The 27,825-nt window shown below is 37.8% G+C and overlaps 7 protein-coding genes and 1 non-coding gene across 9 annotated transcripts in view; 4 read left to right on the forward strand and 4 right to left on the reverse strand.

The window, feature by feature from the left end:
• Positions 79–14,633, reverse strand: LOC104764426 (callose synthase 9). Its single transcript, XM_010487956.2, has 52 exons — positions 14,483–14,633; positions 14,014–14,215; positions 13,821–13,918; positions 13,446–13,600; positions 13,236–13,332; positions 12,974–13,084; positions 12,772–12,897; positions 12,577–12,666; positions 12,211–12,308; positions 12,006–12,123; positions 11,681–11,824; positions 11,052–11,128; positions 10,896–10,974; positions 10,423–10,545; positions 10,068–10,173; positions 9,858–9,981; positions 9,560–9,740; positions 9,421–9,473; positions 9,126–9,186; positions 8,651–8,732; positions 8,291–8,340; positions 7,968–8,054; positions 7,758–7,843; positions 7,630–7,651; positions 7,375–7,469; positions 7,184–7,265; positions 6,899–7,056; positions 6,695–6,815; positions 6,401–6,498; positions 6,207–6,297; positions 5,963–6,123; positions 5,771–5,880; positions 5,459–5,590; positions 5,214–5,282; positions 4,963–5,140; positions 4,717–4,831; positions 4,408–4,527; positions 3,813–3,928; positions 3,650–3,733; positions 3,454–3,566; positions 3,284–3,336; positions 3,042–3,218; positions 2,795–2,842; positions 2,520–2,678; positions 2,043–2,156; positions 1,883–1,971; positions 1,613–1,771; positions 1,434–1,536; positions 1,187–1,306; positions 965–1,015; positions 672–854; positions 79–577 (listed from the first exon to the last, which is right to left on the reverse strand). The coding sequence occupies exons 2-52, from the start codon at positions 14,210–14,212 to the stop codon at positions 341–343; spliced, it is 5,703 nt and encodes a 1,900-aa protein (XP_010486258.1). The 5' UTR covers positions 14,213–14,215; positions 14,483–14,633; the 3' UTR covers positions 79–340.
• On the forward strand, positions 14,879–17,064 carry LOC104764428 (ankyrin repeat and SAM domain-containing protein 6). The gene is made up of 6 exons (XM_010487959.1): positions 14,879–15,263; positions 15,799–15,860; positions 15,964–16,214; positions 16,378–16,452; positions 16,546–16,608; positions 16,785–17,064. The coding sequence occupies exons 1-6, from the start codon at positions 15,148–15,150 to the stop codon at positions 16,827–16,829; spliced, it is 612 nt and encodes a 203-aa protein (XP_010486261.1). The 5' UTR covers positions 14,879–15,147; the 3' UTR covers positions 16,830–17,064.
• LOC104764427 (GPI transamidase component PIG-S-like) lies at positions 17,097–20,355 on the reverse strand. The gene is made up of 13 exons (XM_010487957.2): positions 20,182–20,355; positions 19,382–20,081; positions 19,134–19,218; positions 18,961–19,050; positions 18,811–18,884; positions 18,589–18,673; positions 18,409–18,492; positions 18,105–18,235; positions 17,903–17,984; positions 17,753–17,800; positions 17,604–17,676; positions 17,407–17,510; positions 17,097–17,327 (listed from the first exon to the last, which is right to left on the reverse strand). The coding sequence occupies exons 1-13, from the start codon at positions 20,324–20,326 to the stop codon at positions 17,211–17,213; spliced, it is 1,818 nt and encodes a 605-aa protein (XP_010486259.1). The 5' UTR covers positions 20,327–20,355; the 3' UTR covers positions 17,097–17,210.
• On the forward strand, positions 20,441–20,512 carry TRNAK-UUU. Its single transcript has one exon. It is a non-coding gene; the product is annotated as a tRNA-Lys (tRNA).
• On the reverse strand, positions 20,696–22,457 carry LOC104764429 (B-cell receptor-associated protein 31-like). The gene is made up of 2 exons (XM_010487960.2): positions 21,701–22,457; positions 20,696–21,262 (listed from the first exon to the last, which is right to left on the reverse strand). Exons 1-2 carry the CDS (start codon positions 21,984–21,986, stop codon positions 20,886–20,888), a joined length of 663 nt encoding a protein of 220 aa, XP_010486262.1. The 5' UTR covers positions 21,987–22,457; the 3' UTR covers positions 20,696–20,885.
• On the forward strand, positions 23,333–25,185 carry LOC104764430 (RPM1-interacting protein 4). Its single transcript, XM_010487961.2, has 4 exons — positions 23,333–23,485; positions 23,912–24,367; positions 24,601–24,792; positions 24,891–25,185. The coding sequence occupies exons 1-4, from the start codon at positions 23,480–23,482 to the stop codon at positions 24,930–24,932; spliced, it is 696 nt and encodes a 231-aa protein (XP_010486263.1). The 5' UTR covers positions 23,333–23,479; the 3' UTR covers positions 24,933–25,185.
• Positions 25,380–27,354, forward strand: LOC104764431 (E3 ubiquitin-protein ligase RNF4). Of its 2 annotated transcripts, none has more exons than XM_010487963.2 (6): positions 25,380–25,654; positions 26,076–26,292; positions 26,383–26,440; positions 26,591–26,661; positions 26,739–26,982; positions 27,098–27,354. In XM_010487963.2, the coding sequence occupies exons 2-5, from the start codon at positions 26,083–26,085 to the stop codon at positions 26,952–26,954; spliced, it is 555 nt and encodes a 184-aa protein (XP_010486265.1). In that variant the 5' UTR covers positions 25,380–25,654; positions 26,076–26,082; the 3' UTR covers positions 26,955–26,982; positions 27,098–27,354. The 2 variants fall into 2 exon arrangements, with proteins under 2 accessions (XP_010486265.1, XP_010486264.1); XM_010487962.2 differs by having other exon boundaries at positions 25,382–25,654; positions 26,057–26,292.
• Positions 27,603–27,825, reverse strand: part of LOC104767365 — a 1,687-nt gene continuing 1,464 nt past the window's right edge. The window contains exon 3 of the mRNA XM_010491401.2: positions 27,603–27,689. Coding sequence (XP_010489703.1) covers positions 27,603–27,689 — 87 coding nt within the window. The remainder of the gene's footprint in view (positions 27,690–27,825) is intronic.

Here is a 27,825-nt window from a genome sequence, read left to right on the forward strand (position 1 = left end):
TATATCTAAATAATAACTATTCATTGTGGTTTCTTTTGTCATAATTAATAACGGACGACTTTATCGTATAACAAGAAATATAAAAGATTTCACTAGCATTCCGTTTGGTTCACTTTTCCTAATATTTTACGGAATACTTAAAACAATAAATTACGCTTAGATCTGAGATTAGCGGTGTGGGTTTTTGGTAATTTACAAAAGTCTTGAAAATGCCTAAAACTACAGACAGGCTCCCATCAATTTCTACTACTACACTCGCAAAACTAAACACAAATCAAAATGTATGACAACCATAAACATATAAATAGCACTTCCAAAAGGCAAATCTAATGAGAGATTTTTAAAGGCCGGAATTGGGATTGTCTCCTGCGAGGATAAGAGAGATCTCCAGACCACGACTGAACGCTTGGTTAAACATCATACGTGTTTGGAAGGTTGACACAAAAGGGAACCAAGCACAGAGCGCAACGGGAAGAAATATGAGCATTCCCATCAATGCATCGTAGAGTCTTGCGAGGGAACGGATCGACTTCCACATTCCAATTCGCTTTATGACTGGCTTCCAAGCACACGCAATCTACAACAAGAGAGGATATGTCAGTAACCATTACAACTCTGCAAAGACGAGAAAGAAATGAAAGTATCTAAGGTGAGAAAGAAGAATTTCTTACAGAAAGTATTCCCCATCCTGTCGGTATGAAAGCCAATACGCAGGCAAATATGTCTACGACTGACAGGTCTGTGAGCACAATCGCTACGATTATGCCAGCTAGAGCCACCAATAAGGAAAGACCTTGTATAAACCTCAGTAAAAGCTGGAAATTGACAGAAATCTTCTGGCTGAAGGTAAAAACCTATTTCAATGTCCAAAGAAAACAAGGGAGATATCCCAGATCATGTAATGCAATTCAGTCTAAAGATTAAGGTTATTGGAAAACGAAGCATACTGATGTAATAAACCGACCTTGAAAAGTACTATACTCATTGCAAATGCAACCCATGACCAACCGTACACCTGCAGATAGATAAGTTATATTATTAACCAGCTGCGTTCATAGAAAAGATCATAGAGCAACCCTTGTAAAATCATAAATGAGTTCTCCCACTCTTCAACTAGTCAACAAAGGGGAACACTAGCAAACTAAGATATGCAAAATCAAGTAGTCAATGAAGGGAAAAGCTATACCGCAAATGATGTGTCTGATCCTTGCAGCTCCAGTTTGTAGACAATACCATATTGGAAGATAAAGAATCGAAGACTTAAGATAGTCTCCATTATTCTCCCGCTCAAAGTCCGAATGTGAGACTGTTGACGCACAAATATAATTATTATATGCCAAATCAAGTAGATAAACTAGTTGACAGCCAAGTAAAAATCCCTGAAACATCTCTGAAAAGTGTACTGTTACAGCCTGAAGAGCATTAGTTCTTACCAGTTCTTCTTCCCACCAAGCTTCCCAGCTTTCAGCTCCTTTCACACCAATTCCACCTCGGTAAAAGAGCCAATTTGTCCATTCCTTGAAGTCCTCCACGACTCTGAAAGGAGAGAAGAAAATTGTTCAATGGGGGAACATGTTACTCAACAAGATATGTATAAGATAACACCACTTACTTCTGCCACTCGAATCCGGCAGGGTTGAACAGATACGGAGCAAACAGCCAAGAAACAGCCAAAAACCAGCTGCTAACAGTCAGAAGGATGTAGGAAACTGCACCAGCTTCATCATTGCCATATGCAAGGTAGACAACCAATAAGAGAATAACCTCCATCCTAGAGAAAAAAGGGAGCATATCAATGAATTTTCCATCTTTTACTAGGGCTAATACAGGTATACATTTAAAATATATATACATAAAGCTAAAGAGTATACGAGGAGATTACCCTTTGACAAAATGACTTCTGGAATAAAGACGGTAGTTTTCAGAAAATTTAATATGCTTGACAACGAAGCCTCTTCCAGTGGCTTGGTACTGTAAAAAAATACTGTTTATCACATTCCAGACGATATAGAGAGATTTAATAACGGAGAATGAGCATATACCCTTGCACCACCATGGAGAATTGTCCGTCCAAAATAATGGGTTCTTGTGCCAAGGGAAAATGTGAAGAAGACAGTACATAGCTGGAATTGCATTGTTATGAAACTCACAATGGCCTACACAATGGAAGATGGAGACAAATAAGTTCTATTGCAAAACACAAAGTATAAAATTAATTTTGACCAAATAACTATATGCCCGCATCAAGTAAGGATCTGCTTTCAGATAATCGAACAAAAGAATATGATAATTCAAAACACTAGAGCCTGTATCCAGAATACAGTGCTTAGCTGTAACTGACAATGCCTACACCACGAAAGATGGGTTACGAGATAAATTCCAAACTAGCAATAATACATTATAAGGAAAACATGTGGATGTGTGACCATAAAGCTACTTACAAGCCAATAAAACTATATTGTAGATGAACAAGCTAAGTCAGAACACTATGATATGAATAAATGGTGGAGAACCAGTACCTGGAGAAAACCCTGTTCCAAAATAAATCCCAAAACCATTGGCACAGCAGTGAAGACACCAATCTGAAACAGAAACTGAGCATTCAGGGCGGCGCTAAGTGCAGTATCGTCCAGAAGAATAGCTCTTTCACGAATAGTAGCTCCAACTCCAGAAAGCGCCTATAAAACTCAAACACAAGTAGGGTTATAAAGACCTTCACCCAGGATTAATATGCAAGAATAAGTCATACAATAATCATTTATGAAGATGGCACATGCATCGTAACCATGCTTACCAGATATGCCCTCCCATACAAGAAAATATACACAGTAAGGACCGTCAGCTGCAAAAGTCCATGTAAATGTTAATGCATCAATATGATATCCTGGAACTTATCAGTAACAGCTCCGGATACAAGGGACACAAATAAAATGGAAAACATAAATTAATAATACGAGACTTGTCGTAAACTTCTTTTTTAGAGTTGACTGCTAAGTATTTACAGGTGTCAACTTGAAAACTATGGTAGAAGAATGACATACCATTGTACAGAAATAGAAGCCCACAGTAGTGAAGTAGAATGACATCATTCTGAAGAAATCCAGGAGCTGTCCAAGTCTGTATACATCCCGACTAAGAACCTGTTCACCATTCCCACCAGCAACCTTTCCTTCAAAGAGGGCTATTTGATTGAGCCCAACATCTCGCCCTTTGCCCACCTGTAAGTAGAAATTAATGGATAGATATTTATCAATTTAATTGTAAAGAGTTAAATAGTACGGACCTGAATATATTCATGATGAGTAACATTCCCTTGACGTAGAGTTGAATTGAAACCTGAAAACCATATCATCATACGTTCAGAACTGTTCGGTGTTTTAAGACAGTAAAAAACGCATGAGTGATGAAATGTGAAATTCTGAATGTAAATGTCAATTATTGAATCGACTTTACCAGCAAAAATATCTTCACTAATATTGATGACCCGAGAGGCCTTGCTGATACCACCACGTGTAATATGAAAAACTCTGTCAAAGACATCTGGATGACCATAATGCATGCGGATCCTAGAATTCAGAAATAATCGAATAAGGATTCCATCCGAGTTTAAGTAATTCAAGGAAGATAAAACTAATTGGTAGTAGCTTACTTTAAGGGTTTCGCCAATACTCGTTGACCTAGAGTTACAAAGCTGGTTTCTTGATTGGACATGAAAGAGGCTAAGGAGGAGACACTGCATATTTGTGCACACACAATTATGTAAGGTACTGGTATAAAATAAGTAGGTAGATATATGAATGTCTGAGTCACACCTGCCAGTAAAGACATGTTCCCTAACTCCAAGAATAGTAGGTGGTCGAATTCCATGGTCCCGATCGAATTCCTCCAAAAGATTTCTCATCTTCAAGGCTTCTTCAAAATAATTATCCTAACAAATAAGGAAAAAAAAAATTAGAACATGATGCTAGATGTTGGGGATGCAATTAGCCCTCGTATAGAAACATAACAAAAGTCAAGCACGCATGTACACATGATAGAAGACTCAGGTACATTCACATGTGATGAGATGTCCAACTCCAAACTCAAATGTAACAGCATGTGCTTTTCAGTAAGGAACCATTCTCTACGTTAGCAATAGAAATTGAAGTCTTCCTACTCAAGATTTATGTGCTTCAGATGATACTGAAGTAAAATTCTACGTGGTGACGCCTTAGGTTTTCTAGTACGAAAAGAGGAAATCTAACTTCAAACTGTTATTCGTACTAATCTTTACAAAGCCTATGTATTTCTAATCTACTTGATTGAACTTCCACAGAAACTTAACTATAATGAACCCACACAATATCTCAAAAGAAAGCAGTTAAAACAAAAAGATGCCAAGAGAAGAAAGAAGAATTGCATATTAACCTGATTCATATCAATAGTTTGGATCGCATTTCCACGAGTAAATACAATGGCGTGATTTTGATTCTCAGGTTTGCCTTCACCAAGTTTTGGGTCCCCAGGCAACTTAATGGAGTAAATTTCCTGCATAAAGAAAGAACAAAGCGGCTATTCCATATGACAAATGAAAGACCAAAGAGGAAAAGGGGGAAGAAACACAAGTTCCTTTACAGTGCAATATACCCATTGATTAAAGCAAGTTCAAGTGTTTCAAACATTAAGGAAACAAGAGCACTAGTCTTGTGACTGGGTTGACAGATAATAACAGTTTACCTTATCCTTTCCACTGATGTCGGCCTTCACAAGTTTTGAATAATACTCCGTATGAGATTTACCCTCTTTTGGAGTATCAACAACATCGATATAAGCAATGCGAAGAGCTTCATTTCTACAATCGAATGAAAGAGATTACCTCAATAATACAATATATAAAGCAGAATGATAGCAGAAACACCAGACCTGAGATAGAAAACTACATCTCCTTAACCAAGAGAGGAACCCAGAAAAGTGTGTTCTTACCTTTGCATTAGCAATGCAATGTCAACAGCTTCAGGCTTTTGATCTTCTTTCTGTCTTCCATATATTTGGCATGTGACAACATATGTAAACTTTAGATCTGCTTGGGCCCTTGCTTCAGGAGATAACTCAAATCCTTCAGCATCTGTTGCGTCATTGCCAGAAAGTGCGGACTCCTCGTCTGTAATAGTGAGATAGCCTTAAGAAAAACTTGGCCAGAAAATGATAGTTATAGAAAGCTCTTAGCCTCTTACCTCTACCAGCCTTTCTTTCTAGATAAGACTGAAGCATGAGGGCTTTCCTATAATACATCATCCCCCGAACTGCAGGTATAATGCCAGATAACAAGTACAGAAAAACATTAATAATATATGCAAGGGAACAGCTGAAAAATAAGGTCCCTTTCTTGATAGAGATACCAAATATTATTTGCAATGTGAGATCATGAAATGAAGAGTGTATCCCCAAGAAAAGAGGTGTAGTGATTCGTTTACTTTACCTGTTCTAGCTAACGTTTGTCCACGGTAAGAGGCCCAAAATCGAAGTTCAAGAATATCTCGTTCATTATCTAGATCACCTTCTAACGCATTTTCATCCCGTCCTATGCGTGCAAGAAAATTTTTCCACTCATCTGCAACATATTAAATACCGATGAGAAACATTTTAGGCACCTATCTATAATGGTAACGCTATTAAGCACAGGAGCATAGAGAAGCAAGTCAAGTACTAAGAAAAAAAACGTTTTGAGTAAGAAACATAACAAGCTTGACAAGTCACTAAGCTTTTAAAGGAACTCACAAGGCTGATATACCTGGATATATTTTCTGTAGGTAAAACAAGATTGATATTCCATCCTCATTTCTCTTGGTGAGTTCAGCCATGCTGTATAGCACAACCTCGGAATAGTATGGAGTGAAGACACTGACAAAAAGCACGAAAGAAGATAGTAAGGTTGTGAAGAGCTTGCTGGGATAATATGACAAACGTATGGATAACGAAATACCTGAAGGATAACATCTTGCGGACAGACTTGGGTGGTGGCACATCCATGAAAAGAGAATTGGTGAAGAATTGCAATCTACGTCTGGCCTCAAGATTTCTAGGAACATGTGCTGCAGAATCTTTGATAGTAAATAGAGAGTACAGTCTTTTGACGAGAGCTTTCTGCAAATCAAAGACAATTATCAGACTGACAAAAAATTAACTGAGTGCACTAATAGCCTTGACAACAAGAATGATCATCATACCAGCTCAGGGTCTTTAGGCCATTTCAATTTTGTAAAAAGCCGACCTTCATTCCAGGCTTGAGTTAACATGTTCCATGTCTCATAGTGACCCCTACACAGAGCAACATAATTTTGAAAACATATCAAATAAGGAAAAGAAAAGAACGACTGGATTGTTGCATAAAACAAAGCCAAATCATCAACTGTGTAGGCACCTCATATTAAAAGTTAATATGTCAAGCCGCATAACATCATAGAGATCTTGAAGTGCTTTGATGGCCCCTTTTGCATGCTCTTCTGTTTCATTTTCTTTCTGTCCATGCAATTGAGTACAATTTAAAATCAAATATATAAAACTATGGCATCCTTCTCCCACTAATAGGTAAAGACGCCTATAATTCGCAATAATCTTACTTTCAGCATCATAAAAATTACTACTTTTATAATTAAGAGCCACTAAATAAAGGCATTTCTGACGGAGAAATAAATAGCAGTGGCAATGCGAATACCAGGATTCCCAAGAGCGCAGTCACTCTTGTGATAACCAGGGAGAGTTTGTTCAACTGAAAATCATGATGTATATTTCTCTCCTTTAAGCTGGCCTGGATATCTTCATAGATTCTCTCCACCCTACAAAATTCACAACAAATATCATCACTCTGTCCATCCAGCAACAATCGTTGCAAGTCATTTTAGGGCCCAAAAATTAATACCACATCCTCCCTTCGGCTTCCAGAGTTTCTGTTAGGACAAGTTTGAGAGTGTAGTAGACTTCCTCAACAGCATACTTCATATAGTCATCCCTTTCAATCCTCTCCAGAATCTCCTCTTGTGAATTACTCTCAGCAGCAATCTCTTTGGCCAATAATATCTACAGATTATCAGATAATAGTAGTCACTAGCACGTCCTCATATGGATTTTGTAAGCAATGAGGCTAGCCAAATAACACAATAAAACGTCGAATTTAATACAGAAGCAGGTAACGTATCAAACTCACCTTGCTGGAAAGAAGAAAAAGTGGCCACTGAACCAACTGGAGCTTACCAGAATTCTTGGGCATCAGGAGCAACTCCATCTCACTGAAAACGATTCCAGATGAGGGAAAAGAGTAGAAACGAAAATACATAATAGCAGAAGCTCAGAGAATTACGCACACAGCATAATTACTGTAAAACATAAAACACTTACAAATCAGTGACGTAATCTTCCTCTCGTAGACTTTTAATTATTTGGTTCCAAAATGGAGCAAAGTGTGCTGCATCTACTTTGTTCTTATCCACAGCCTTTGAATTGATAATCACATGCAATATGAACAACAATAGTGAGAAGAAAACTAACATGACTCGGCGGGGACAAATTTTTCATGTACACTAATTAGTGATTCATATAATGTAAAACAAGCCAACAGCTACAGAAAAGAGAAGAGGGGGAAAACATCACTACCTGATGAGAAGGATTAGACGTCCTGCACATGATTTTGAATTAGGTAGGCGAAAGAATATGAAAACAAGAAGATGTTAATATTTAACAAAGATAAATATTCTTAGGTAGCAGATGAAAAGGAACCTCACCGATTGGTAAGAGGAACATGAAGAGCCCTCATAAAGGCCCCAGGAAACTCCTCAAAGAGTTTGTGAATTGCTTCCAAAGATCTTATCTGTGAAAATTGCAAGGAATCATAAGAAACGTAAGGACCTAACCTCTTACAAACAGTGTTCCAACAGTTTTAAATACCTAAACATTGACATTTGTAAGACAAAGAGGAGTGTAACCACACTTACCTCTCCCAAACGATCTCTTGCACCAAGCAAGAACCCCAAAAAAGCAGAGGCAATGGTGTAGAATATGTGGATGTCTAAAAGGTATATCTGCGTTAGACGAAAGACAAAGTTACAATACCAAGAGGGAATACTTAACTGCGAACCCCCAGCAGCAACATTCATCCTAATCGCAATAAATTTCACCAAAATTGGTGTAATAGTTGTAAACAGTATCCTCCTAAAACTGAAGGGATTCTCCATAGACAACAACTTGATTCAGTGATTGCAGACAAAAACTAAAACAACAAAAGTGCCAACCCTCATGTAAAGTCCATTGAACTTACAGCCACCACGGGAGCCCATAAACTGGCAACAGTCAAAGCATTGTAGTTTTCTGCATCCAGGTAAAAAAAAATATCAGAGTGAGAATCTTAGAACACCAAAAAAAGTTTCAAGGAAAATGATTTATTCAAGACTATCAGAACACTTATTCACACAAAACCCAATAGTAAAGCTAATAACATCCCTAGTTGGACCTTGCTGATATTTTTTGTGTTCAGTTTTGATATCCTATGCCGCAAACAAGCATAGGTGTACGATTCCAGAAAGGACTAACATAATACACCACAATCACAGTCCATTAAGCATTGTTCTTGAAAAACGCCAGGTCTATGGTCAATTTAAACTACAAATTCCGTACTTACTTCTTGATACAAAATCATGCCAGGAGTACGGAATATTGTTCTGCTTTACTATAATCCTTGTGGGGCCAACGAGCGGCTCAATCTGCAAATTCATCAGCATGAGAAAAATAAGTAATCCGAGTCGCACTTTAACTGCCAGACAAAGCATATTGCCATGTTTATCGAACAATTACTTCAGGATGTGACTACAAGAGATCACAATAAAGAGTAATATCCGTAAATTGTCAGATGAATATGATTCTTTCAGTTAAAAAAATATATTTGATGCCTGCATGCAGAAATTTACGTCCAACTCTAAGAGTACACAGGAGAATTTGAGCTAGAATCTATACTGAATATAAAAGAAGATTCTTGATTAACACAGAGAAGAAACACTACATATGGTAGTATTTTATCCGTGTAACATACATAAACAAAATCACAATCTTCAGTACTACTGTCAACATGTTACAATTTTTAAGCTAGAAATACCAACCTGAAGAAAGTACGCAAATGAAAACTTTGCAGATAGAACGACAAGCCAAAATAGCAAGTACCTGTGTTGTATGATGGGGTCAGTTAGTTCTTTACAAATTAAAAAAAAAAACATAAATACCATATGAAAAGAAGTATGTTGGTATCATTTAAACAAATATATCTGCTGCTTTTCCCACACCAGTACCAAAAATACAGTTTAACAATCATTAAAGATTATTGGAATAGATTATCTTAGAAATCTAAAGAAAACAGATAACTAAAAATAAGTAAATGAAAATAGGTGAAGAAACTACTTTATAAAATCAGATGTCCTTTCATACATGCCACGGCCAACATAATGTCTCTCCTGAAAGAAACAAGTAAGCATCAGAGATTAGAAGATATTTAGAAATTTCAAGTTTTACAAACGAAAGAGAAACATGAGGTTCAAACCTGGCGCATCCACTTAAAGAATCGAATCACAGGCCACCGGTCACATTTATTAGCAATGTTGTGACAAGTTGGGAAACGCATCAGGATGCTAAAAAAGAACTGAACACCACCATAGATGGCTATGACGATCACATAAATCTTAAATATCGCTGAGTCAATATTTGGTTCTTTAAGTGCTCTCCTGGACACACAAAAAAAGTATCAAACAAAAGAATGCAAAAGTTACGCCAAAAATAAAGGAACATAGCACACAGAAAATGAGAGCTGAAGAAGGTAAAAGAAAAGAATATTAACATACACATAGAGGAAAGATATGAAGATGGAAGCAGCGCCAAACCAAATGAAACGAAGAAAAATGCGAGAAACAGCCAGACGTCTTGTTGTGGAATAGGCACCATACATCATGATAACATCCAGAACACCTATTAACATTAAACGTATGTTTATTCTTCACTACTTCATAACAATAAATGAAGATAAAGTAAAGTAAAATGAGTTCAAGACTGACTCTCAGAAAACTTCATAACTACGAAAGTTGGACCCAGGCTGAGGATTTCACGTAAAGTCTTGCTGGAAGTAAGGTCATCTTTATTGAACGCAATAATGGCTAATGCCTGTAACGAATGTTGTCAGAGTATTAGTAGGAGAACCTTTTTTCGATAAGATATAAGTAATAATACCAAAAAGATATCAAGAACAGGTTAAACCATTTGTCTTGAGCAGATAACACAAGTTCACAACTATAAAACAACAGTCCCAGAAAAAAGCAGGCTACCAAGGATAGGCGTTGACTATAAATTCTTCTGAGGAATATCGACAGAGAGCATAACAAGTAAACGGAACCCTGAGACGGGCTTACAAACCTGAAACATCATAGCAAGGAATATCCATAACCGATGGAAACTGTGATAGAGATGCAAAAATGTCCTGTGCTCAACAAAGGAAGTTTTTCCTCGATGTTTTGCCCTGCCGGTTTTAAGCTCATACTGCAAGGATAAAACCAGTATATTCAACATCAGATACACCTATGGGAAAAAAGAGGAAGCTGTATCTAGATTTTAAACTATAAAGATAAGGACCTAACATCAAATTCTCTAAATAAAATCAAATAAAAAACCGGGAACCTACTTAGCGTCAAGGAAAGTAAATGAGTACTACAGCGAGACCATACGTCATCTAACTTCAATACAACTTTTAAACATGCTCTAGGAGCTGACTTATAGACATTTTCAAATTGCCATCTCAAAGGTAAACGAATGGCTACATGCATTAAAGAAGCAACAAAACCAATATGAAAACAAAATCTTTATTAAAATATACAAGGGGCATTGCAGACCTTTTTTCTCGGGATAGGTTTCTGAAAAAAAGATGAACTGGTACGCCACGGCCAACCAAGCTCAAAGGAGTGAAGCGACCTTGAAAATAAAAATTGTAAGCAACCCAGCAGAGGCAATGAAAATTCACCCAAAAGACAAAGATATTAGGTATTTACCAAAAATATTCATTGAAATCATCATAGTTTCTCCAAGCTGAATGAGGTGCTCGGCCATTGTCATTGTTAAAAGCTTCCTGCACATACACCATTAGATAACAGTACAAGTCTATGCATGATTATTACATCAAAATCAAAAACACAATTTACAAAATGAATATTTATAGATAAGAAAGCACGATAAAAACAGCATTCTGTTTTGAGATACGATATTGGAATAAAATACTAGCAACCAACAAAGATTATATCAACAAATATACAGAATATGAAACGTATGTCAACATTTTGAATTGTGAATGCAGCGAAACCCATAAAGAAATACCAAATGGCAAATAAATAAAATTGCCCGTTGGCACAACAAATTTATTGACCAAGAGATCCATGCCTATCCAATCAACTAATTCAATCATTAGTCTGCATACTACTGTTTACTAACGGAGATGATTAGGCAAAGTCTTTCCATCTATGAAAAGCAAAAATGTTCTCGCGCTACAGTCCACGGTTTACGTTTGTCTATTACGAAGCAGCAAAGTATCATCACGGAAGATACTTCTTATATAACATGAAGAGAGCAGAGAGAGGGAAAATCCGATGAAGTCTAGGGTGAAAGAATCTTCCAGAAAACATACCGCTGAAACCACTCCATATAGCGGAGCAATGACATGATCAAGGAATGATACACCATCATCAGAGCCATGACTTTCGGCTGGCATACAACTCTCAGCTGGGCGAGCAACCTGCTGGCGCAAGATCTCATCCATTTCTCTAACCATCTGTAGAAAATAATCGGCATGAGCACAAAGGACAAACGAACAACATTTAGTGACAAAAATGAAACAGTAGCAAGTCAGAGCGGTAGGTAGTTAGGAGATTTCATTCATCTTAAAACAGCAATGAAGGGACACTAGAAACCCATTAACATAAGGAGAAAATAAGCAGTCAGCATAAACTCACATGGTGAAATATGTAGCACAAACATTCTGGAAGAAACCGTATGTTGGCAGCTTCTCCCCAAATCAGGAAGTACAAAGAGAGGAACAGCAGTTTCTTCTCTCCACTGATGGCTTCTAAACTGCATCTTACAAAATGTTTGCAATGAGTATGCAAGAGTGGTAATCTGGTAGCAGGGAAAATAGAGAAGGGAGAGAGGATAATTTACTTGCTCCAAGCAGGTTGAATACAGAGGTAATCACACCACTTAATGTAGTTTTCCAAGGACTTCAAGAACACCTTATGCACTGCAGCGTCATCCAGTTTCTGAGCACAAGAGAACAAAAAATTTCACCAGATCTTAAAATTCAACTCATTGCCTTCTAAATAAAGAGGCAGACAAGCTTGGAACATGTGCAGTGCACAATTACCACGCATAAAGTTTCTAGAATGAACACAAAAATAATTGATATTAAGTTTCATAAACTTGAAGTTTTTGCTATAGTCATAAACCCAAGATCACAAATGATAACGTCGTATCCACAAGCTTTTTCAGCAAATAATCATATGAAATTGAAATAACTTTGGGACTTACGGGTTCTGTTTCTTCAGGAATATTAAGACGGGATTGCTCATTAGCCAGAAGAAGAACTATATGTTCACGCTGATTCGAGACACTGTCTTTCTGAGGTCATAAAAATTGATATATTAGAAAATGAAAACCAAAGAAAAGAGAAAAAGCCTTCATGTGCGATATGAAGCTGGATAAGCTCTTTTCGGATATACAAACCTGAAACCCAAATATATAGTGGAGAAAATCAAGCATATCAGCATTCCTTGTGGCGGGAATGGGGAAATCTGCAGGCAATTTTGGCAAGCCTGGAAAATACTTCAATGCTGCAACTGCCGCTTGAACCTGCTCACATTTTTTTGTCATCAAGCAAGACAAGCTACATAACATGCATGAAAGTACAGTATAGAAAATAACTCACCTCAGGGAAAGCCGTAGTGGCATTTGTAGTGACAGGAGCATCAAGAGGAATAATGTTATAAGCAATTGTGTCTTCACTCATAGCAGCATCTGAGTCAATAACATGCTTAAGCTGTAGAGGTACAAAACAAGTATTTGTAAGTTGAATAGGAATGTAATTGCATCGACTTGTTTTGGAGTTACATTCTCATCCTCACAAATCCCCTATTCAGGTCAACAAATGTAAGAATGAAATGAGAGGTGTTCAAAGAAATCTACACCACCTCTTCAGGAATCTCTTTTGCCAATTGCTCCAACACACTTCCCAGAACTTTAAGGGTGGCAAAAACTCTTTTCCTTTTTACTGTTTTCCGCTCCAGCCTGAAAGCCAATATGAAACCGTAAGGACAGCAATTAAGATGTCTGAGTTAAGTTTGGCGTTCAGCAACCATAGTAAAAACATAAAATTGAACGATTATGATTTATGTACATACTCGTCAGTGAAAGCCCCCGACTCACGAAGCTGCTTTTCCTCCTCCTTCAGCTTGTCAACATTGTTCTTTTGTCTGTACAACCTGTAGAATTCTTGTAGTCGGAGAATATCCTGACTTCTGTCTATGGTCCCAACCTCTCTTTTTGCTAATTTTTGCTACAATCAATCAAGAGAGTACAAAGCATTTAGATGAAAAAACCATCGGTTAATCACATTAAGAAAATCCAACGAAGTCGATATCATAATATACAAGCAATGCATTCAAGTCCAAAAAAAACAGAAAAGTCCAAATTATCTACCGCACATTGATCATCTAATACAAGCTGACAATGACACTACAAACATATTTAGTGAACTGTAGAGAAGAGAAACATACCTTAATAACTGACATCAATCCAGTTTTGAATTGTAGAACACCTCTGCCCTCGCTATTAGGATCAAGATTTTGTGCAAGTGAGTAACCATGCTCACACACTGCAGTAAAACAATTGTCAAGAAGATCAAAACACTGACATAGCACAGAGGAAAGAAAAAGCTAAACCCTCTCAGGGAAAATAAAAGAAACTTACAGATCCTAGCAATGTTGGGATCCTCATCCTGGATCTCATCTGCAGCTCTCAGGATTGCATCTATGTCTCTATTGTTTGCGAGTGACGAAGGGACATAGTTAACAATACTTCCCTGTTGAGCACCGGCAACTCCTCCTACTCTGTCTCTTTGTAACGCGGCATTTACTAGCTTCTCCCACAATTCCTCAGCTCGTGACATTTTCTACAAACCAAAAAAAAAAATCAGATAACTCAGCAGCTTACACACTAACGGAAAACCCTACAAGTGCAAACATAAACATGTAGAAATCGAGGGATACACACAAAATTCTAACCAACGAAACAAAAAAAAACAAAAAAAATAGAGAAAATTTTAGGGATCCTGAATCTGAGCTTGTCGCGTCGCAGCTTCATAAGATTAAAACTAGTAAACAACAAAGAAAAGGGATAAAACCCACACACACACAAAAAAATCAAACGGAGGATTTACCTAATCAGATGACTGAAACCCTAGATATGGAGTCCAACCAGGATTGAATCACTCATAGAGAAGAAACGGAGAGAATTAGCGAAGAAACTAGCGCTTTTCTGTGTTTCAAAACTTTTTCAATTTGAGGGATTTTTTTTTAGTTTTTAATCTTAATAAGAAGACCATTACATTACAGTAAAGGAATCGATGTTTATTTAAAAAAAAAAGCGAACCGCGTGTTGAAAAATAAAAGGAAATAAACTTAACCGCGTTTTCAGTGAAAAATTGAACCGCAAAGTCTTTCGAATTGTCGGATTAAACCGGTTCAATCGCATTGGATTGTTAATTTGACAATAAAACCGGTTAATCCTGATTCTCGACCCGACCCGACCTATTTCACTTGATTGGGATTGTTAATTTTGCCCAAATTCTCTCTCAAACGCAGTAAGCCAAAGGCGTCGTGTGCAAAATCCGCAGTTTTTGTTTTTCCTTTTTTCACATTAATGGATTGTTTCTGTTGAAGAGCTCCTCTATTTTCTCTGTGATTTTCTGGGTTGAGATTCTAGGGTTTCTATTCGCATCTCTAACCTTCGGAGCTGCTTAATAGTCTACAAGACATTTCTCGTCTTTTTGGGTTTTCCTGATTTAGGGTTAGGACAATTTTCAATCCAAGGAAGATAAAAAAGATGTATGCTGATAAATTGGAGGCCGAGTCTGGTGCCAGGAAGGTGGTTAAGGATCGTATCAATGGTGGTTCTTCTGGCGACATCTCTACTCGCCTCCGACAAGTCACTGGCAAAAGGTTCTAATTTCTCTCCTCCTCATAAATTTTTGTCGAGATTTAGCTTGCTTTCCCCGACGATTCTTTAGTGTGTTTAGCTGGTACTTGGTGTAGAGATATAGCTACATTATAATCTTCCTTTTAGCAGCCCAATCTTGATTCTTGTGTTTGTTCTATGAATTAGAGTATGGGTTCCGCTCATTTGGTTAGGTTGGTAGGACTTCCTCTGATTCTATGATTTTAGCATTTTTTAATTGTTAGTTTCAAACAACTTCACTGATTTTTCAATGGAATCAGCTTTATGAGATACTCTATTTTGAGTCCCTACCTGCATAGATGTTATTCATCTAAATATTATTATTGTGTTTCGTGATTGTTTTTGGTACTTGATTTTTGGTGATTTTATAAGGGTTCTAAGGCTATTGATTGAATCTTTGTGTGATGAAATTTGTTTGCTTTTGCCTTGGAGGATGGTTTATATTCAGCTCGTTCTTTAGTCTTCATTGTTAATTACATATCAGTTTAATCACACGTTTCTCCTTCCTCATGCTTTCAGGCAAAGGCAGGACGACAAATGGGAGCATGATCTTTTCAGTAGTGACAAACCTCAACTTTCAAGTATGTTTTTTCCTCTCTCACCTGTTTTTTTCCAGTTGAATATTTAAGTATGAAAAAAATATTTCTTTATGGTTGTTGATTCTCTGTCTGATGGCTTATTAAGCTCGCAGAGTTGATCCTAGAGATCTTCGTTTGAAGCTCCAAAAGAGACAGCATGGGTCTCAAAGTGGGCGAGAAGCCGGTTCAGGCGTGCGGGATTTACGGGAAAAGCTCTCTGGGACAATGAATCAACCAAAAAACATTGACCCGCCAAAATCTAAAGTGGAGGCTTCTAGACCAAGCATGAAGAGCGTAGCGACTGAAACAGAGACTAGAAAAACTTCCAATCAAGCTACCAGGAAGAAATCACAGCAGGCAATATGATTCACTTTTCTTCAACTATATTTTTCCATCACTACTTTTTTCCTTGGGAGAAACCATTCTTCTGACCGGTGCGAACATATAGTTAGATAAAATAGCTTATGATGCCTCTTCCCTTGTATACATGCCGCTCTTAGCTTGTCTTCTTTTGTTTCAGGCTGATGCATCGGTTGATAGCTTTCTGGAATCATTGGGTCTCGAGAAATATTCAACTGCTTTTCAAGTGGAAGAAGTATGCAATGTCTTCTATTAAGCTGCTGATATTTATGTCTATGTTATTGATAACACATATATAACGTTCTTATCCTTTTTTGGTATTTCACAGGTTGATATGGATGCTCTCATGCATATGACAGATGATGACCTCAAGGCTATGCTCATACCAATGGTAAGCTTCATGTTCAGCTGCCACACAACATTTACTATCACACACAACACATCATATACTATCTTACAAATTTTGAATGAACAACATTTTCTCAGTCTGTTTGATCTGTAACACTCTCAATTTCTTACTGAGGAAGTTTTTACGCTCTCTTTTCACAAGCTGTGTTTTCATTGTAGGGTCCGAGGAAGAAGATACTTCTTGCTTTGGGATCTAAACGCTAAGAGCTTAGTGACTTCTACATGATGGTTTGAAGCTCAGCTGAATGGTCTCCTGGAGTTGTTAAATTAAGAATTGTGAGAAGTGATTCCGGATTTGGCTCTCTTTTTCTTGATTGTATTTTGCCCTTTTTAAGAGCTTAGAATTTTCGGTTAGACATCTGTAATCTTAAACATGGTGAAACATACACTGTTTGATTGCACCACTTTTGATGTTAGAGAAGCCTCAAGATAAACTCAATGACAAAGGCCTCGAGATAAACACAATGGCAAAAATTCAAAGGAAATCTAGAGTTCGCTTCTCAATGCAATGTATTGTTATCATAATTTGTATTCAAGCATAAAAAAACTTTAAGTTACAGGGAATATGTAGTAAGCTAAAGGATCCTATGCTGTCTTCTTTCTGGTTAGCCATGTCAAGTACTTTGCCTTCTCTTGTCTGTATCTCTTCCATTCTCGGTTTACTGCAAGGACAATGTGTGCTACCACGGGCAGGAAGAATGGCTATCCAAGAAAGCATATTCACATGAGACTGAAAGAAACAATAAGAGCTAATAACAGTAGTAGAGACAAGGAAGCTTACCGAGTACACTGCAAAGCAATGTTCATAAGAGAAGTAGCTGACGGACATGATAGATGGATGGAAGAAGACATTCTCGGCTAGGGACCTTGCTTCTCTCGATGAACCTTTACGGCACACAAAACCGCAATTTCTTGTTAGATTCACAAACACTAAGGTCGAACAAATATGATTTTGAGTATAGGTCAAGTGTAACATACTGGCTGAAGAACTATATCCTCCCAAAGAAGCATTAGACTGAGCCAACTTTGCTGCTTTCAGAGAATATTTCACCTGGTTTGGGGGGGCACAATGGAATGATCAGAACAGAAAAAGGGTTCTAGAAAAGGGTTCTATTTAAGAAACATACTTGTTCTCCAATTTCATCCTTGATAATCATCCTAGGAAGTGATCGAACCTGAGTGCCAAGTGATTAGAATTAGAAAAAATTGAAATGGAAACACCACGACACGATGCAGCGGAGCGTGCTATAACTAGGCATGTGGAGTTAATAACACACCAATCTAGAGAGAGAACCGAGAGTTGTTGAACAAGAATGGAGATTGAAGCATGTGTGCTTCCGTGACAAGACATCCAATTCCCTGCAACGATACAGCAGTAAAGACAACACCCATCAATTTTCCTCATTAGCATCCAGTGCTTTACTTTTAAACCTTGTCGATCCATAAGCTCGCATCAATTTTAGGTTTATGAATTCTTACCACTCTGTGAAGCCTCTTTCACTAGGCAAAATCTTGTAAGTGCCTAATCCACTGGTATAAATGGCTTCAGACTTAAAGCCAAATAGTTGTCGAAATTGTCCCAAGAAAATTTCAACAATCTGCTCGAGCTCCTGTTTCAAAAAAGTGCAAAAACCAATGATGATACTTCAGTGATCCTCCAATGCTCTGCAAATACTCGATGAAAAGTAACTATGAAATCTGAAAAGTGAGTATGAAAGTACCAACCAATATATAACTGGTATAAACTATAAAGCATATTATGACTATGAAAAGTGAACCGAACCTGAGGCGATATCGTGTTCCTACTAGGGCTTTCAGAGTCCTTATCACAATTTTCCGGGTTCCACACAATAACGCCGCCCCACATCTATAGAACAAATTGATAAGATGCCATTGTTTTCACAAAGAACGTCTACCAACAGATTAGGAGAAGGAAAGAAAATGTTGATGTGTGGATACTAACCGGCGATATGAAGCCATTTGTTTTAGATATCTCCCCATTTGGCAACTGTAGAAGAAGAGGGCACTCTTTTCCAGATGGGATATATCTGACAATATGAGGAAAGATCATAGAGTTGAGATATTTCTGTGCAAAAATTTCTGCTCACTTATCAGGAAACAGTATAGTATTGTCACAGTAGTATGCAGCATAATAAGCAAGGATGGGCAGAGTAAAATAATATACACCACAAACTGCAGTATTTTGGACCGTCCACTGGCTCCAGCAGAAGTATCCAAGTGCCATTCGTTCGAGTTCACCTGGCGGAATCATTTAAGATGATCTTTTAAACAATCACTTAAATTAGTCATAGAAATTGTGGAAAAGAGTACGTACAAAAAAGGGAAGATCACTGGTCCTAAAGATGTAGCCCTGAAGTTTTTCATCCCAAGCTGAAAACGAAGACTTCGGTGTATGATACAAAACCTAAAGACAAGACAAAGACATTAAACACTAGCTCGGGAGAATAGCAAAGGTGCCAAATATTTGGGTCTCGTGGTAAATGCTACCTGACTTTCGACACTTATATTAGCTATAGGAGCTAAGGCCTTAGTCACCGGAGCCAACAATGCGTCGTCTATCCTCTGAAAGTCCCTGTCAACATAATGCACAAACAACGCAAAAGAAACAGTAAACATTAAACGCTAAGGCTGAACCAAATGTTATAATGGCAGTGCAAACTTTTCGAAATATGCTTCAGGTGTATATACAAATCCAAAAAAAAAATGGTGAGACGGCATAACTCTTGGATCATTACCAATCATAGACCCAATCACGTGGATTGGAATTTAATAGACTGAAAGAAAGAACAATCTTCCCATCTGATCCCACAGGCATAAACTCCCCATGGATTGACTCTTCATCTCTTCCACCATTCATAAACACCTTAACGAAAATCTCAGAAACTCCAGCAACAATGTCACCATATCTCTCTTCTAATCCACTCCCCACAACCCACGCATGCCTTCGCTTTCCCACCACAGCCTTTAATACCTCATCTTCACCATTGGCATTCTCTTTATTCACCACAACAACACTGTACGTTTTCCCACTGTTCTCAGAACAGCCACTGAACACATCATTCAGAGACTCATCCACTGTATCATCCAAACCAACACCAAACTCATTTCTTGTGATCACTCCACAACGATAAGAGCACGTGGAAGGATTGTGAGCAAGTGTTTCTGAGCACTGATCAGCTGGGTTTTGAACGGTGACAGAGAGGGAGAAATTGCAAGAACCACATTGTGTACTTTGATGGGTCAACTGATTTATACCATCTTGTATCTGAGATCTTAAGTTATCCGGATCCGTAGATTCAAAACCGACGAATACGGCGTGGAAATTGCAAGGGAATCGCAAAGGCGTCGACTCAATTTGATCGGAGAGCGAGTCTATATCGTGGAACGGTAACGGAGAGCGATATATTTCAACTGACTTCCAAAGAAAAGGTACACCTGAAACCTCCGAAATTGGGAAAGAGGTAAAGCAAAAGGAAGCAAGAGATCTAATAATAGTCGGAGCTTAAGGGATGATGAAGAAGACCAAAACTAATACCTAAAAGGAAAGAAAAAAGCACAGAGGTGGTGATGAAGAGACGCTTCAATCCAGGTTTTGTGGAACGCATAGTCTTCGGGTCAAACTCCGGCGTGATCCCCGAAGTGTCAGTCGTCGGATTCAGACGATCGGAGGTTTCTTCCATCGGCTTCCCCAGGGTTGAAGATACCACAACTTGCTCTACTACTCTCGCGTCGATTTTGTTAGTTCAAAGTATTTGAGAGTCTTATATATCTTAGTTAGGAACAATTGTTCAATAGCCGTCTTAGCTCAGTGGTAGAGCGCGTGGCTTTTAACCACGTGGCCGTGGGTTCGATCCCCACAGACGGCGTTATAATTTCGTTTTTTTTTTTTTTTTGCTCCTCTGATGGTTCTTTACACAGCTTATGGTCAATCAAATCAACAAAGCTTCTTGGTAATACTACTCTGAAAGTTTCATTACACTTAACATGGCTTCTTGCTGATGTAATTAATTAATTTCCGTAAAATTTCAACATTTGAAAGACAGCATCAATGGGAAACAAGAGAAATTACATTGCCTTCAAGCTAAACAAAGAGTGAGCAAGTGAGCTTACTGAAACCAAAAAAAAAAATGTTACAAGAATCCCTCAGATGCCATTTCCGCATAAACTATAACGAGCCATTCGTTTACAAACACTCAACAAACTCTTTAAAAAACGGCTCTTAAGAAATCTTAATTCAGTTCAGGGTTTTTTGGTTCCAACCAAAATCTGGGTTTGGAGATTCTGGTTGTCTTCTAGCAATCTGTCATACTCCAACAATAACTCTGAAGACTGCTTTTGAAGAGCTGTAACATGAGCTTCAGCTGTTTCGAGCTTCGTTTCTTTCTCTTTGGCTTCCTTCTCTGCTTTCTTCAGATTCTCTGAAACACATGACAGTTTCTCTTTCAGCTGCTTGATTTCCTTGGATGTCTTCTCTTCTTTCTCTTTCAGTTCAGTTCTCTCCTTCCTAAGTTGATCGAGTTCTCCTTTCGATGACCCGTCATTGCTTCTTAAAGTGATTAGCTTTCCGAGGTAATGATGTGTCCGGTCAATAATGAAGCCGAAAAAGAGCACTACACCTGCAAGATCAGAAAGAGTTTCACTACTCCTATAAATCCACAAGAAGATTCCAAATTTGGTGAACATCAATCAACACAGACAGTACCAAACACAACTATATGGAACCACTAGAATGAAAACAACCATAGAGATCCTCCTTGCCAAAGATATGTATCGCAAAAATCATGTTATTAGTTTTCCAATTCACTATATTACACAACAATGTAAGGTTTTGTTTGCTTCTATTCATATCATCCTCCAGCAGTAGATGTTGAATCAGCCTCTTATTATTCAGGCCAAATCTCCAGCTAATAACAACTAAGCTAAAAGCAACAGCTAAAGTGGAGATTATAATTTTGGGTACAGTGGAAGAGGATAACAGATTTTGCCCCAATTTACTATCTAGAAGAACATAGCATCTACACTGAGATTCATTAAAACAAAAGAAAGAAACTGACCCATAAGAGAAGCCTCGAGCAAGTGTGTTCTCCAGAGGACTTGATCCATAGGAGACATTGTCCCGAGTTTCGCACCCTTGTTCTGGATCTTGATTATATTCATGAGATTTGAGAGGAAGATCACAAACATGGTTCCGGCGATGGTTTTCACAGTGGCTGGAGCTTTCCCCAATTTAAGCTGGTCTAAGCTCTTCATTACAAGCTCCCTTAAGGGACCAATCTTAACTAGTAGTAAGAAAGCAATCGCACCTTCAGCGAACAGAACCAGGAATAGTAACTGAATCATGTCTCTGATTCCGACCAAAAGGTAAAGTTTGTGCCTTTTATCAAAACTCACGCCCAATGTAAAAACCCTAAATTCTCTTCCTCTATAACTCTTCCGAGCATCAAAATTTCGAGCTGAAAACAAAAACCCAGATCGGAAAAACACTAAAACGAAAACAAATTTTTGAAGACTCTCCAAAATTGAGTAGCTTTTACGCGATATCAGCGGCTAAACCGTTTGGTACCACCAAGAAACCATGAAACAGAGAGGAGTATGCGGAGAACAAAAAAAACTCTGGGAATTGAAGAAGACGATTGGTTTCGCAGCAAGAAACACGGCAGAGTGTTTTAAGTGTTAACAGCGAGAGTTCATTTTAGTACAAAAGTATGTTTTGCTTTAGAGGTCGATGTTTGTGACATAAACTTGCGATTACCGTGGTCCGTGACCAGTCAAAAAGTGTAATCGTACAATGCTAACTGTGTGACTATCTTGGAGAAGACTAATTCGCTTTTCATAAGTTCATAACCGCATTACCATTATATGGTAGATTCAAGCAATAGAAGCGGAGTGGATATAATGGTTTTTCAATGGTATTAAACTATCAATGATTTTGCTTTTGCATATACCACCACGTTTGATTACTAGTTATGGAGGTTTAGAGTGTGTAACAAGACCTCACCATGCCAACCTCTTCTTATACAACGCACTTATTTTCTATTCCCTTTTTTTCTTTTTACAAAATACCTAATAACTATTTCAATAATCCGAAACAAGTGGTTATAATTTGATGGACCAATTGCTAAAGTCAAAACTCGAAACATTATAATACTTGGTGGTTGCAAGTTGGGCATAAACCTTTAGGCATAATAATATAGACAGTCATTGAACTTGTCGTACATCCATCCGGCCACCATTGAATTTTATTATTTTATATATGTCTTGTGGTAATTAATTAGCTTAGATACTTTATATAACGAAATACAATAGTTGCAGTTGTAAGCATGTTGGAAATTCATTCACCAGCAGACCTTTTTTATTTTTTATCAAATCAAAAATATAGTTCATTTTACAGCTTATTCGGCAACAGTTTGTCACACACACAAAAAAACAAAAAAAAACCCTCTATGAACAAACAAACAGATTAACTTACAAAAATAAATCAATATTCTATAATGTCTTAGATTTAATTAAAAACATCCAATTATTAAAATAATGTTTTTTTACCTATTAATTTTTAATTATTAGAAGCCCTAGTATTAGGGATGGAGGTGCTCCTATGGGACACGGTTAAACCACGTCACGCCGTAAGGTTTTGAAGGAGTCAATGTAGAAGACTTTGAGAGAAGAAACGGAGACATTCAAACTTTACAGACTAACACCAATCGTCAACGCCACTTTTTATATATCTATTACTACCTCTCTCTCTCTCTTTTATCCCTCATGTTCAGAGTTCAGACCTAGCTAGCCATTGTTGAAGCCTTTCTTCATTTCTCGTTTTAGATCAATCAAGAAATATGGCAGTAAGTTGGAAAATAACTCTTTTTGTATATACACTCCATCTCGTTTGTTCTCATCTCCAATCTTTATATCTCAAAAATGTTTATGCCGAAACCATTAGAGACGTTTGTCGGAAATTTAACTTATCGATTCTATTTTTTCTATGTTCTTTTCACAATCACAATGATTGTTTATATGATTAGCTTAATCACATCAGAACAGAGATCTGTGTTTTGTTTCAAATCAGTTGACTTTCGTATGTATTTTGTCTTCTTAATTCAACCTGTCCTAGTGTGTGATGGAAAGCTTGTGCTTAGCTAGCTCTCATAGTTCTGATTAGTTTCGCTCACATACATGTCGATTTCTTGCAATCCAAGTTTTATATTTGAAGTCATTAGACTCCTAATTTTGACAATTTTCTCTAAAACATTTTCATTGTTGAATTGCAGAACCGTCCACACGTTCCAAAGTTTGGGGACTGGAACAACCAAGACCAACCATTCACGGTCGTCTTCGACAACGCAAGGACGAACAAACGACAAGACTTGTACGAATCTATTGAGAAACCAGAGACCAAACCTCAAGAACAAGCTCCTCCTCCTCCTCAGCCTGCTCGCAAAAATCAAAGACCAGAGCCACCAAAACCGGTTAAGGAGGACACGCCAAGAGCGCCTCTACCAGCCGATAAAAACAACAGAGTCAGCGCTCCCCCGGCGGATCAACTATATAGAGGCGGGGGACTCTACGGAAGCGGAGGAGGGGGCGGAAGCGGACACAAGGCCGGAAGTGGAGGCGGAGGTGGACTATATGGAGGTTATGGAGGTCCAGCCGCAAACCAGCGGCAGCCACCAGCTCCTCGTCCAGCGCCACCTAAACAAAACAATAGAAGCGGCAACAACGGAAGGGTATGAACACAAACAAAATATGAATTTGGATCATACTTTAATCTGTTTAGTCATATCAAAAAGTATAAAATGTATTTGATTTTTGTTTGGTAGTAGTAGTAGTAGCAGTATTGTAGTAGACGTAAAATTGCTGTGAAGAGCCACATTTATATATATAGTCCCAGATATGTGATATTAATGAACTAGTTTGCTCATTATCATTACTTGATATGGTGGACATTGATGATATATAGGGAGCGACAACGATTCCGCCATTCCCAGGATCAGTGGGTGCAGGGGAGAACATGAGTTACACACACATTTTCGACCAAGTCAAAGAAGAGAGAAAAGAAGCTGGCAGATCATACGGTGGAACAGCCGGCAACACTCCTTCTCGCCCCATCAACGGTCAACGTGAATCTCCGGCACCATCCAAATCCTCCAAGGTAAGTTATCTAAAGTGTAATTATAAACTACTATATGTTTTTGTTATATCGTTCCATCGTTATGATATGTGTATTAACGTGAAAATTGGATTGTATAGGTCTGCTGCTTTCCATGGGGCCGAAAGGGAACCAAATATTGAAGAAAATGTACATATTTATGAATTGAAGAACTTACCTCATTTTCTTGGATATATCATTTTTTTTGCTTTTGTAACAAAAGGATTGAAGTTTTTGGAGACAACGATGGAGCTTCTATTACTCTTTTTTTATTTTTAAAAATTTTAAAATTAAATTTGATTCTCAAGTAAGGATGGTAGTGTGTATGTGTTGTGTAATTGAATTTTTGTAATGAAAAAAATTGGTTTATTGATGATTATTAGACAAAATATTTGCAATAGATATCAATGTGTTTATATCTGTTAGGAAAGCCCACGGGCTTTTGTCCAAAAAAAAAGGAAAGCCCACGGACCTTGGTTAGATCAAGAGGTCTAGTAAACGAAACTAGTTTGAGTCGTCGTGTGAATTAAATAAAGTATTGGTAGCAAGTACCAACGAAAAAAAAAAAAGTCTTTTTATCTTACCAAAAAATAAAATAAAGAAGAGTCTTCTAACAACACGACGACTGTACGGTTGAGGCATGTAAATTAGTATGGAGAGTACAAGTTATGACTAATCATGGGATTTGATATAGTGGACTCAACCCACACACATAAAAAAAAGTGTAACGGTGTCAAATCTCATACCCAAAGTGAGTGAGTAATCCTTTGGTTCTTTGTATACTAAATCCTTTTGAAGCCTTTCGTTTCTCTCATTCTTCTCTCCAATTCTGCTTCATCTTCGACAGCTTCCTCTCTCTTCAAAGGTACAAACTTTGAATTTCTCTGCCCTAGATTGTACAATCTCTCATGGTTCTCTATCTCTGGATCTGTCGATTGAGTTCTCTGTTTGATTTTCTTGTTTGTTTGTTTGGTTGTTTCCTCGTGGGTTTCCACTTCCACTCTCACTGGGTAGATCTTCAATATAAGCTGTATACTTTACCGCCTTACTGGGTTTTTTCAAGTTTGATTTTTTTTTTTTAAGTTCTTTGATAAAAATCTTGCCTTTTTGCTAGAGTTCTTCAATTCATGGGGAAGTCTTATGTAATGTGACTAAATCTTTGTATATTTTTGTTGCTGAGAAGTTAATCTTTGTCCTTTTTGAGCTGAACTTGAGAGTACCCTTATTCAGTAGTGACTCATATTGTTTGTGGCTGAAACTTTGAAAGGTTTTGGCTTAACTCACAGTTGGAGTATGACTTCTCGGGTGGTGAGGACAAATATGAGGCTTCGAAGGAGGGATGGTGTGAATGGGACTCAAAGCGAACACCAGGGAGATCAACAAGGGGATGAACAATCTTCAACGGTGGTGCCGGAGATTGTGCCTGCTCCTCCTATGATCGATATAGTTGCCATTGAAGATGATGATGATGTTGTTGAATCAACTGCATCTGCTTTTGCTCTGGTCTGCTCTCTTCTCTTCCTTTGTTTTCCCCTTTCTTCAGTCATGGTGTTTATGTAAAATTTTGTTGAAACTGTTTCATTATTATTCCAGGCGAGAATCAAATCAAGAGGCGCACGTAGAGGTCCCGTAGTAGTTGATGTAGACTCAGGTGAACTAACACCTTTTACTTTCTCTTCTTGCATAGCTACCAGAATTTGAATGGTTCATTTGTGTTGCACTATCATGTCTTATATAATTGGGAGAGTACAGTAAGTGTATTTCTTTGTTCACTTCGGTTAGTGTGATGGTATGAATACAGGTGCCAATACTAGGTCCACAAGGCGTCGCTCTGATCAAACTAGTGCTGACTCGGCTGAGCTTAACAAGCCGGTAAGAGATGTGGTGATTTTTTTTAATAGCTTTTGCTGCTTGGAGTTTAGCTCACCAAGTTTTCTTATCTTGTTCAGAGAAAGTCCATGGCTGTGGCTCCTGTAGAGGAACCAAAATTTAGCTGCCCAATATGTATCTCTCCATTTACTCAGGAGGTGTCAACAAAGTGTGGTCATATCTTCTGCAAAGGGTGCATAAAGAATGCGATATCTGTCCAAGCTAAATGCCCGACATGTAGGAAAAAAGTCACTGCTAAGGACCTTATCAGGGTATTCCTTCCAACCGCTAAATGAATGATACAGAAGCATCACTAGTAGCCATGTAAGTCTAGTTAACGAGTTTTTTTTTTTTTTTGGTGTGTGTGTTGAGTTCTAAAATTTCTCGTTAATATACAAACAATATTCTTAACCGTTCAGATCTTTTTCCTCTCTTGCAGGGTTAATGGTCTATCGATTCTATCCCCCCAACAATGAAGAGATGTTCATTAATTGTAGTTTGTTTTGTCAATATCGTTATGTTTTGTAAGAGAGATATCTAGGAATCATGGAAGACTGATTTTCTAATGAATATCATTCATTGGTGATCTTCATTATCTGAGTAGTTCCTTATTGCTTAGTGATTGTTAAGTAATTTTAGTGAAGATAATGTTGAATCTTAAGAAAGCATTCTATCTACATCATGAGCATCTGGTATGCGCAGTTATGTTCTCAGTCATGTTCAGTAAAAGACAGTGAATGGCATCCGCACATTACTCTGTTGGTCCACAGGTTCCTCTTATATTTTATGCGATAAGTTTGTTCTTATGATATGGTTCCATGAAAAATCATTGACTGTTCAGTTCATAGTACACACACAAAAGTCATAACCATGTTTGTTGATCATTAGGTTAACTTCTCATGATAATTTTCTGCAAATTCTCATTAGATTGTTCCTCTATACCTTCAGTAAACAACAAGCCCTGACAGTGGTCCTGTAGCAAAAACGAAAGTATTTGGAACTTTAAGGAACTCAGGATCACAGATTGCTCTCTGGGATTAAACCAAACCATTCAAGACTATATGTTTTCTATTTGTTGTGTTCTCTTCAATATGTCTGCACAAGAGTTGAAAAAAATTTGGTTATACAAGAATGAAAGACATCTTAAATTTAAACAAAGATGTCTCT

Source organism: Camelina sativa, chromosome 19 (genome assembly GCF_000633955.1).
Source record: "Camelina sativa cultivar DH55 chromosome 19, Cs, whole genome shotgun sequence".
Lineage (NCBI taxonomy): Eukaryota > Viridiplantae > Streptophyta > Magnoliopsida > Brassicales > Brassicaceae > Camelina > Camelina sativa.